The sequence below is a fragment of the Mirounga leonina genome, unplaced genomic scaffold (genome assembly GCF_011800145.1).
Source record: "Mirounga leonina isolate KUSES-001 unplaced genomic scaffold, KU_Mleo_1.0 Mir_114, whole genome shotgun sequence".
Classification (NCBI taxonomy): domain Eukaryota; kingdom Metazoa; phylum Chordata; class Mammalia; order Carnivora; family Phocidae; genus Mirounga; species Mirounga leonina.
The window spans coordinates 858730-869421 of NW_023270265.1; the positions used below are offsets into that span (position 1 = coordinate 858730).

General features: G+C 50.5%; 1 protein-coding gene across 1 annotated transcript; it reads left to right on the forward strand.

Annotated features, from left to right (window-relative positions):
- Positions 1–571: 571 nt before the first annotated feature.
- Positions 572–2767, forward strand: DDIT4 (DNA damage inducible transcript 4). The gene is made up of 3 exons (XM_035021306.1): positions 572–732; positions 858–1119; positions 1403–2767. Exons 2-3 carry the CDS (start codon positions 918–920, stop codon positions 1894–1896), a joined length of 696 nt encoding a protein of 231 aa, XP_034877197.1. The 5' UTR covers positions 572–732; positions 858–917; the 3' UTR covers positions 1897–2767.
- The last annotated feature ends 7925 nt before the right edge of the window (positions 2768–10692 follow it).

Sequence of the window (10692 nt, forward strand, 5' to 3'; positions counted from 1 at the left end):
TCGGTGCCCCGAGCTGCCCAGTCTGGACCCCACCCCCATATTCCGATCCTTTGCAAGGCAGGGTTAGCGTGGGGTACGTGCGCGAGGGCCTGCCGGGTTAACGTCTGCTCCCCGCGCCGCCGTCCCACAGGCATCCACCCGAGCGCCTACTTGTGCCTGTAGTCGCAGGCTCCCAGACGCTGGGGTCAACCGTTTTCCCGGACCGCCGCCCCCTCAAGTTCCCCTGGCCTTCTCCTCGCGCGGTCACGGCTACCCCCTCCCCCAGCAACAGGACCCTATAATAAACAAGTCTTTCCTTGATCCTCCCCTGCCGCGAGCGCCCTCGGGGACCTTGGCAGCTGCAGCCGCCGCGGATCCCTTCCAGAAAGGGGGCGTGGCCGCGGCTCGGGGTTCGGCTGGGAGCGTTCTGGGGCTCAACGGGGGCGGGGCCAGACCACTGTCACTGGGCAGGAGAGAACGTTGCGAACGTGCGCCCCGAGCACATTGGCTGAAGGGAGCCACACTCCCGGATCTGGATTGGGCCGCGGCGCCGAGGGGGGGCGTGGCCTCTCCGCACTAGTCCTTATAGGCCTCTCGGTGCTGGTGCTAAGGGACCGCGGCAGGCCAAGGGGGAGGTGCGGGTGGGTAGAAGGGACAGGTCTGGGCAGCGCTCGGGGCTTGGTACCAGTTCGCGCACCCATTCAAGCGGCAGTAGGCACTTGTCCTAACAGTTCTCGCCGACGGAGCCAGCTGGTAAGTGTCCCTTCTGTGTGTGCTGATCCCTGCGTGGGAAGGCCTCAGTCCTGCGGGTTCCCAGCGCTCTCAGTCTGGTCCAGCCCCCAGACTGACGCCGGGTCCGTGCCCCTCATGTCTTACAGCGTTTTCTGCGGTCCCGCATCCAGAGCTCATCTGCAAACGTCCTGGCGTCTGTCCTCATCATGCCTAGCCTTTGGGATCGCTTCTCGTCGTCGTCCTCCTCTTCATCGTCGTCCTTGTCCCGAACTCCCACCCCAGATCAGCCGCCCCGTTCAGCCTGGGGGTCGGCGGCCCGAGAAGAGGGGCTTGGCCGCTGCGCGAGCCTGGAGAGCTCGGACTGCGAGTCCCTGGACAGCAGCAACAGTGGCTTTGGGCCGGAGGAAGGTAAGCGGTGGGCGGAGACTGGACTCGACTCTTGCGGGGCCGGGGAGGTGAGAAAGCGCAGCTCTGGAAGGAGTCAGCGCCGCCTTGGCTTCCTATCCCATCGGAACCCGGGTTGCGGATGGGGCGGCGGGACGGAGGAACGGGGATTGGAGTATAGGGTTCGAGTGTGGCGCAGAAACTGAGGCACGGACGGGGAAGGGAGTGTGTTGGTTTCTTAAAGAAACAGCACCTCCCCTTTCCGGAGCTGCTCTTACACCCCTCCCCTGTGTGCTCTCCCGGCCAGACTCGGCATACCTGGATGGGGTGTCCCTGCCCGACTTCGAGCTGCTCAGCGACCCTGAGGATGAGCACTTGTGTGCCACCCTGATGCAGCTGCTGCAGGACAGCCTGTCCCAGGCGCGGCTGGGCTCGCGGCGCCCCGCGCGCCTGCTGATGCCGGGCCAGCTGGTGAGCCAGGTGGGCAAGGAGCTCCTGCGCCTGGCCTACAGCGAGCCGTGCGGCCTGCGGGGGGCGCTGCTGGACGTCTGCGTGGAGCAAGGCAGGAGCTGCCACCGCGTCGGCCAGCTGGCCCTCGACCCCAGCCTGGTGCCCACCTTCCAGCTGACCCTCGTGCTGCGCCTGGACTCCCGCCTCTGGCCTAAGATCCAGGGGCTGTTCAGCTCCGCCAACTCGCCCTTCGTGCCGGGCTTCAGCCAGTCCCTGACGCTGAGCACGGGCTTCCGAGTCATCAAGAAGAAGCTGTACAGCTCGGAGCAGCTGCTCATTGAGGAGTGTTGAACTTAGGCCTGGGGAGGGGGGTGGGGGGGCCGACCCTGCCCCCATGGCAGAGACAACTGAACTTCTGAGGTGATCATTGGCAGGCAGGAGCCGAGGGACTGAGGCCTGTCGTTAGAAAACTGACAACAGCCACCTGAGGGGGAGGAAGGTTGAGGTGGTGGGGAACGTTGTGTTTCCGGGCAAGCTCGGGGAGGTGTGCAGGTGGCTCCCGGCTGGCGGTGTATGCCCCTCAGTGCTGTAGCATGAAACAAGGGCCTAGGGGCCGACCGGGCTTCTGGCTGGATGTGTATGTAGCATGTACCTTATTATTTTCATCGTTACTGACAGTTCCGACGACGGTGGTGTGACAGAGCCAGGTGAGCAGCTGGGCTGCACTGGCCTCGGAAGGGGTGTGTGCTCCTGGCAGAGGCCCTGGTGGGAGGGGGGAGGTCAAGGTGGTTTGTGTATCTCACGGTCTGAAGGGGCCAAATGTGTTCTTTGTTTTTGTAGCTTTTGTGTTGTTGTTGTTGTTTTTTTTTCGATCAGAGCTTCACTACTGACCTGTCCTAGGCAGCTATCTTACAGACTCATGAATGTAAGGAAGGGGTGGTGTGGGGATCACGTGGGGATCTTTGACACCTGAAGAAAAACCACACCTGGGAGCTGCGTTTGCCCATCCCCCGCTGTGTACTGAGGAATGGAGCTGTGAGGGGATGGGGTGGGATTGGGGTGGGGGCTGGAACCCCTCCCCCCCCCCCAGGAGTGCCATCTGGGTCTTCCATCTAGAACTGTTTACATGAAGAAACTCGCTGTTCATGAATACACTTGATGTTCAAGTATTAAGACCTATGCAATATTTTTTACTTTTCTAATAAAAATGTTTGTTAAAATGGTTGAGTCTCCTCGGGGCTGTGAAATAAAAGGAGGGGGAGGGGGAGGGGGGCTGGTAAAAGGCAAGTCTCAGCAGACTCGGGTCCACCTGTGTGTTTCTCTGTCCTTTTCCGGGGCTGCCTGCCAGCCTGGTAATGGAGGTATGTGGATTGTGTGCCATCTGTGCTAAGAACCCTGGCTGCCTTGGCTCTGTGCGGGCTGATGCTACCAGGGGAAAGCGCTGGAAAGCCCTGGAAGGCGGGGAGTGAGTGAGACCTCCCACTAAGCCAGAGTCTCAGTAGGGAGAGCTCACCTGGTTGCCCTGGGTTAGAAGGCCCAGGTACAGGGCTCCCTGAGCCCAAGGCACTTAAGAGGAACTAGAAGGACTCTAAGAGATGTTTTTCTTTCTGTGAAAAAATCACAGTTCCATTTGTTTCGTGGTCATGAAAATTACAAAATTGACCTCTGAATGTAAAAGGCTAGGGAGCAGGAGTACCAAGAAACGGAGTTAGTCCCAGCCTCTTACTAGACAAGGAACCTGGGGCTCTGAGGGGCATGACCTGCAACTGGGAGGTGTGGCCCTGGCAGGTGCAGAATGAAACACACACACACACACACACACACACATAGGGGAAGCAGGGAGGGAGTAGTGAGGGGACTACAGGCCTGTCTGCATGAATTCCTTGGGTGACTTGGACTCATTGTGCTCTCTGGGCCCCAATTTCCTTATCAGTGAAGTTGGGGTTGGGCCAGATGAAGGCCAAGGCCCTTCCACTTCTCCCTCCCTGTGCCAGTCGAGGAGGGAGGAGGGGCAGACCTCCCACTCTGGCCTTTGGAGAGCTGTTAGCTCCCTTGTTTCTCTTCCTGGTCCCAGGCCGGCCTTGTTTGCCCAATGTTAAAACAGTAGTTCTCCCACTTGAGCGTGTGGGGCCCAGGTTAAAACATAGATCCCTGGGCTCTGGTGGAGATTCTGGCCGAGGCCCTCCTGGGGCCCTCCTTGCATTTTCATCAGTGATTCTGACACAGGGTCCTAACCTTGGATAGTTTAGAAGATTCACATCTCTTTGGTAGAACTGAGTGACTTGTTCCCCAGAATGAATGCACTTGGGTTAGAACTAGATCTGAAAATGCTGATAACAAATGAGAAGGTGCCCAGAGTAGTTTTAGGGGAGCCCTCACCCTCATTTTCTTAGCACATCCTCCTGATAGCCACCCTGTGAGGGCTGGGTGGGACATGGGTAGTAATGTTTCACAGACTAGTAAACACAGGCCCCAGCCCTTGAATGACCATCTTCTGACCGTGCCTGACCTTATCCACTTTCAGTCCCTCAGGGTGGGACCTGGGAGTGAAGGGTGCTCCGCTTCTGGGTAGTGTCTGGGCATACTTCCTGGGAATCAAGATCAGCTCCAAGGTTCACAGCTGTATGTCCCTCGCCCCAAAAGAGGAGCAGGGAAAACAACCATGTCTGGCTCCGAGACAGTCTTGTTGGTATTTAGAGGCAAGAACTGGATGCCATGGTCAGCGTTAACTCCTCTCCAAGACCAGGAGGCAGTGAGCACACAGGGCTCCTTTTCTGAGATGGTCAGACTGAGGCCAGAGGAAAGCCTGGACTCCCAAGAAAGCCCCGCTGAGTCACCATCTCCTGAAACCAGACCGGCTTTGCTCATCACACAACTTGAAACCGCCCCCAGCTGGACAGAAGGGCCCCCAGGTGGGACCTGGCAGGCCTCTTAAGAGGCAGCAGGGAGCTCTGTCCCAGGTTTGGGGCTTTCGAAGAGAAGACGGGAAAGCCTCCTTTGTTGCTAAGGCTGAACGCTAATAAAGCTTATAGACTTACAGATAAAATCCAACTTTGGAAAATGCTTCCAGAGATTGTTCTGTTTGGCTTACAAAGTTTGTATTGACTGCCTATTTCTATTTCCCAACTCATCGGGATACTACTCTAGAACCTATAATAGCTCCCTAGTGCCAGATTCCACTGTCTGCCTTTTAAGACCTTTGCTAGTGGGCCCTACTTGCCCTATCCAGCCTGATGGCCCACCACACCCCCTACAACTCCCCTTCTTTAGGTACAGGCCTGCCCCCTTCTCTCATCCCAGATTTTGCTCTTCCCAGTGCCCTTCACCAGGGATGTCGTCCCTCTGTCCTGTCTGCAAACCTTTCCCATCCTTTAAGACCCAGAGTGAGTTCCAGCCCTTTTATGACTCTCCCCTGCCTCCTCCTGCCTCATCCTTCACAATCACAGTGTTAAAAACTTAGCAGTTTTCTGATCTCACTGTATGCACTTGTTCCCTTGATACCCCTGGGCTCCCCTCAGACCCTGGCTGTCTGATTGCTTGATCATGCCCCTCTCCCTTGGCTCAAACCACACAAGATTTCCCCACCAACCTCAGACTCTCAGGCTAAGGAGAGAGGAGAAGAAACTCTTCATTGTTTTATTATGCCTGCCACCCAGTTTAGAGGAATAGTAAAGGCTAAGGTCCTGGGAGGGAAGTCGTGTCCTTAGTGGTTAAGGCCACCATGCTGTGGTGAAATCTGGGTTTAAATCCTGACTCAGACCTTTGTTAGCCAATGACCTTGAGCAAGTCACTTGGAGTTACCTCATCTGTAAAATGGGGATAATAGTGAAGAAACATGTATATAAAGTCGTAACTGGGGTCCACTGTTGGGAGAGGAAACCAGTGGTTGGGCAAGAGATGGGGGCCCGAGCTGTGGCAGAGCCGGCTGCAGAGTAGGCACCCCGCAGTAGGGATCACCTTTGACCTCCTTCCTCTCTGGTCCTGCTTTCTTCTAACATCTTTTCAAAAGTCACCATCTTAACAAGAGTCATGTCAACATACAACATACTGTAAAAAACATCATTTGGGGGGCATCTGGCTGGCTCAGTCAGTAGAGCATGTGACTCTTGAGCTCAGGGTTGTGAGTTCGAGCCCCACGTTGGGTGTAGAGATTACTTAAAAATAAAATCTTGGCTCAGTTGGTTAAACGTCTGACTCTTGATTTCGGCTCAAGTCATGATCTCAGGGTCGTGAGATGGAGCCCCACATCGGGCTCCACACTGGGTGTGGAGTCTGCTTAAGATTCTCTCTCTACCTCCTTCTGCCCTTCCACCCCACTCATGTGCATTCTCTTTCTCAATAAAAAAAATTTTTTTTAATCTTAAAACAAACAAATCATTTGGGGGAATGTGCTTAGAGAGCTGCACTTCTAAGCTGTATTCTTCTAAGCCTGGCATATATTATGCACCCTATATTAGGTTCCTTTACTTCCACCTCATGGTTCAGAAGTAAATGCAAAGGCCCAGAGTGGCTCAGTGAGCAAGGCTGCAGGGCTGAGATGGGAATTGTGGCCTCCTACCTCCAGGGCCTTCCACTCATTCCCCTGAGCCCTCCCTGGCTCCCAGCTGGAGGGTGTCTGGGTTCAGCCACATCTGCTTTGGCTGCTGGAGGGGGCCAAGTACCGCTGGGCCAGGCCAGCGGAAGGCTGAGGAAACAGGAGGCACAGCAACCAGGCCCAATTAATAGATTGTTACAGGACTCTGTAATTATCCTGAAAGGGGGGCTCTTTATGAACGAATCACAAATTAGAAAGCAGTCTATTAAACTCAGCCATGTCCATTCAAGGAGTCTCCATCTTGATCTCACGCACAGGCAGTGCACAGAAACATCTGTGGCCATGTGACGCTGAGGGCTCTGAGGGCAGACTCTGAGGGGCTGTCATCTGATTACTGCATTCATTCATTCAACCTGTCTATAACTAGGCGGCTCTGTGGGGCTGCAAGAGAAAGCCACAATAAGGGCGCCTGGGTGGCTCAGATGGTTAAGCGACTGCCTTCGGCTCAGGTCATGATCCTGGAGTCCCTGGATCGAGTCCCGCATCGGGCTCCCTGCTCGGCGGGGAGTCTGCTTCTCCTCCCTCTGACCGTCCTCCCTCTCCTGCTCTCTCTCTCGTTCTCTCTCTCTCAAATAAATAAATAAATAAATCTTTAAAAAAAAAAAAAAAAAAAGAAAGCCACAATAAATGGGAACTCGTAAGGAGCAGACATCTCTCTCTCTCTCTCACACACACACAAACACACACACTCCCACATAATCACACACACATTTGCAGGGAAAACTACTGTGGGGCATAAAGAGAAGAGAAAATAGGCACACACTCAATTTTGCCTACCCCCTCACTTCCCAGGAAAAAATATCCGGCAATATAGAATCATTAAAGTATGTAAGATGAAACTAATTAAACTGTATACTTAAAATTGGTGAATGGTATTGAATGTAAATTATATCTTAATACCTGCATTAAAAAAAATATATATATATATATATACATATACAAGAATTAACTCAAAGTGAATTATAGACCTAAATGGAAGAACTAAACTATAAGGTTTTTAGAAGAAAATGTAGGAGTAAGTCTTCTATGATCTTGGATTAGGCAATGATTTCTTAGCTAGGGCAGCAAAGTGCAAGTGATAGAAAAGAAGGTCAGCAAGTTGGACTTTATAAACATTAAAAACATTTATGCTTCAAAGGACACAATCAAGAAAGTAAAAAAGAATGTGCGTCCCTCCCGAAGCTGCGCGCTCGGTCGAAGAGGACGACCTTCCCCGATAGAGGAGGACCGTTCTTCGGTCAAGGGTATACGAGTAGCTGCGCTCCCCTGCTAGAACCTCCAAACAAGCTCTCTCAAGAAAGTAAAAAAGACAACACTGGCGGTGGGGGGTGGGGCACCCGGGTGGCTCAGTCGGTTAAGCATCCGCCTTCAGCTCAGGTCATGATACCTGGAGTCCTGGGATTGAGCCCCACTTTGGGCTCCCTGCTCTGCAGGGAGTCTGCTTCTCCTTCTGCTGCTCCCCCTGCTCTTTCTCTCCCTCTCTCTCTCTCTCTCACTCTCTCTCAAATAAATAAATAAAATCTTAAAAAAAAAGACAACCCTGAGAGAAAATATTTTGCAAATCATATATATGATAAGTGATTTACATGTAGAATATAGAAAGAACTCTTTTTTTTAAGAGGGGGGAGGGGCAGAGAAAGAGGAAGAGAGAGAATCTTAAGCAGGCTCCATGCCCAGCTTGGAGTCCTATGCGGGGCTCGATCTCACAACCCTGAGATCATGACCTGAGCCGAAATCAAGAATCGGCCGCTCAACCGGCCTAGCCACCCAGGTGTCCCTATAAAGAACTCTTGCGAATCGGGCTCCCTGCTCAGCCAGGAGCCTGCTTCTCTCTCTCCCACTCCTCCTGCTGGTGCACTCTCTCTCTCAAAATAAATTTAAAAAAAAAATCTTAAAAAAAAAAAAAGAACTCTTGCGACTCAACTAAGAACCAAGCAAAGAACCTGAATGACATTTCTCCAAGGAAGATGTCCAAATGATCTATAAGCTATCTATGGAAAGATGTTTAACATTCTTGGTCATTTGGGAAATGTAAATCAGCACTCCAGCGAGCTGCTATTTCATACCACCAGAACGGCTATCATCAAAGAGATGGAAAATCACAGGGAGTGGCGAGGATGTGGAGAGAAGGGGACCCTCATACGTTGCTGCAGGGATTGTAAAATGGTGCAGCCACTTTGGAAAAGAGTTTGGCAGCCCCTCACAGGGTTAAACATACAGCTACCATATGACCCAGTGATTCTACTTCTGGGCATACACTCTGGAGAGATGAAAACACATCACACAAAAACTTGTATGTGAATGTTCATAACGGCATTATTCATAAAATCAAAGTGGAAACGACCCAAATGTCCATCCACAGATGAATGGATAAACAACATGTGGTCTCTCCATGCAATGGAATATTGTTCATTAGTAAAAAGAAATGAAGTATTGATATTTGCCACAACTTGGTTGAGCCTCAGAAACGTGATGCTAAGTGAGAGAAGTCACAACCGACCACATGTTATACAATTCCATTTATACAAAATGTCCAGAAGAGGCAAATCATTGAGATAAAAGTAGATTAGTGGTTGATTAAGTAGGGGTGACTGCTCATAGGTAGTTTCTTTTGGGGGTGATGAAAATATTATAAAATATTAATTGTGGTGATAGTTGCATTACTCTGTGAATATTCAAAAAAACATTGCATTGTACACTTTTAAGAGGTGAAATTTGGAGTATGTAAATTATACCTGTAGAGTTGTTTTTTAGTACACATTTTTCAAAATATGTACAATTGGACACCTAAAAAGGTGTATATTTTACTGCATGCCAATTATACCTCAACTTAAAAAATTTTCTAACACACACTAAAAAGTATATAAAATGAGCTCTAGAAGTTTTAAAACATAAATTATGGCTCCATAATCATGATTCCACTTAGTGTAAATATGGTACATTTTTCACTAAGAAAAGGAAAACATAAGCCACAAACATTTTGGTTCAAATTTTATTTATTGTCTGTCTGCCCTAGAATGTTAACCCACATTTTTTGTGTGCCTAAAACAGTGCCTGGCTCATTGAAAGTGCTCTATGAACATGTGTGGAAGAGAGGAAAGATGGAAAGGACCATGACATCTCAAATCTGCCATCTCCTGAGAGGCCCACCAGGGCCAATCCCCAACACTTCTTTTTTTTAAATTGTGGTAAAATACACGTAACATAAAATTTGCCATTTGAACCATTTTTAAAAATTTTAAGTACAATCTACCCCACCCCAATGTGGGGCTCAAACTCACGACTCCAAGATCAAGAGTTGCATGCTCTACTGATTGAGCCAGCCAGGCATCCCCCATTTGAACCATTTTTGTTGTTGTTGTTGTTGTTGTTGTTTTTAAAGATTTTATTTATTTATTTGCGAGAGAGAATGAGAGACAGAGAGCATGAGAGGGAGGAGGGTCAGAGGGAGAAGCAGACTCCCCGCTGAGCAGGGAGCCCGATGCGGGACTTGATCCCGGGACTCCAGAATCATGACCTGAGCCGAAGGCAGTCGCTTAACCGACTGAGCCACCCAGGCGCCCCTGAACCATTTTTAAGTGTACAGTTTGGTAGTGTTAACAATATATCCACATTGTCATGCAACTGCTCTCCAGAAGTCTTTTATCTTGCATAACGGAAATTCTATACCCACTAAATAACAATACCATGTGTCCCCCTCCCAGCCCCTGGGAGTCACCATTCTACCTTGTGTCTCTATGAATTTGACTTCTCTCGATATGTCATCTAAGTGGAATCACAGTATTTGTCTCATTGGGCCTGGCTTACTTCACTTAACACAATGTCTTCAAAGTTCACTCATGTTGGGGTGGCTGGGTGACAGACACTGGGGAGGGTATGTGCTATGGTGAGCGCTGTGAATTGTGCAAGACTGTTGAATCACAGACCTGTACCTCTGAAACAAATAATACATTATATGTTAAAAAAAAAAGGGGGAAGAAAATAGCAGGAGGGGAAGAATGAAGGGGGGGAAATCGGAAGGGGAGATGAACCATGAGAGACGATGGACTCTGAAAAACAAACTGAGGGTTCTAGAGGGGAGGGGGGTGGGAGGATGGGTTAGCCTGGTGATGGGTATTAAAGAGGGCACGTTCTGCATGGAGCACTGGGTGTTATGCACAAACAATGAATCATGGAACACTACATCAAAAACTAATGATGTAATGTATGGTGATTAACATAACAATAAAAAATTAAAAAAGAAAAAACAAAGTTCATTCATGTTGTAGCAAATTTCCTATAGCCCAAATTTTCAAGTCCCACTGCACCCAGGCCTCCAGGGTGGTAAGTGGCAAAGGGCAGGAGGAGGGCTAGGAATCTGCCGTATTCTGTATGTTCTGGCATGTGGGAGGAGAGAGGGATGAGACTTCCTGAGGACATGAGGGTAGCCTTCTTCGTTCTCTTGCATGGGCTTTTCTGCCACACACTCAGATTCCTGTTAGAGCCCCTCTGGGGATAGTCTGGGGACCAGGGACAGAGTAGTAGAGCTGATATGGGTTGGCACATTCTCAGGG

Excerpts from the sequence above, each read along its gene's own strand:
- DDIT4 (XM_035021306.1), top strand. The coding sequence starts at position 918 with ATGCCTAGCCTTTGGGATCGCTTCTCGTCGTCGTCCTCCTCTTCATCG. Across the intron at positions 1,120-1,402 it reads TGGCTTTGGGCCGGAGGAAG|ACTCGGCATACCTGGATGGG; the intron begins GTAAGCGGTGGG and ends TCTCCCGGCCAG.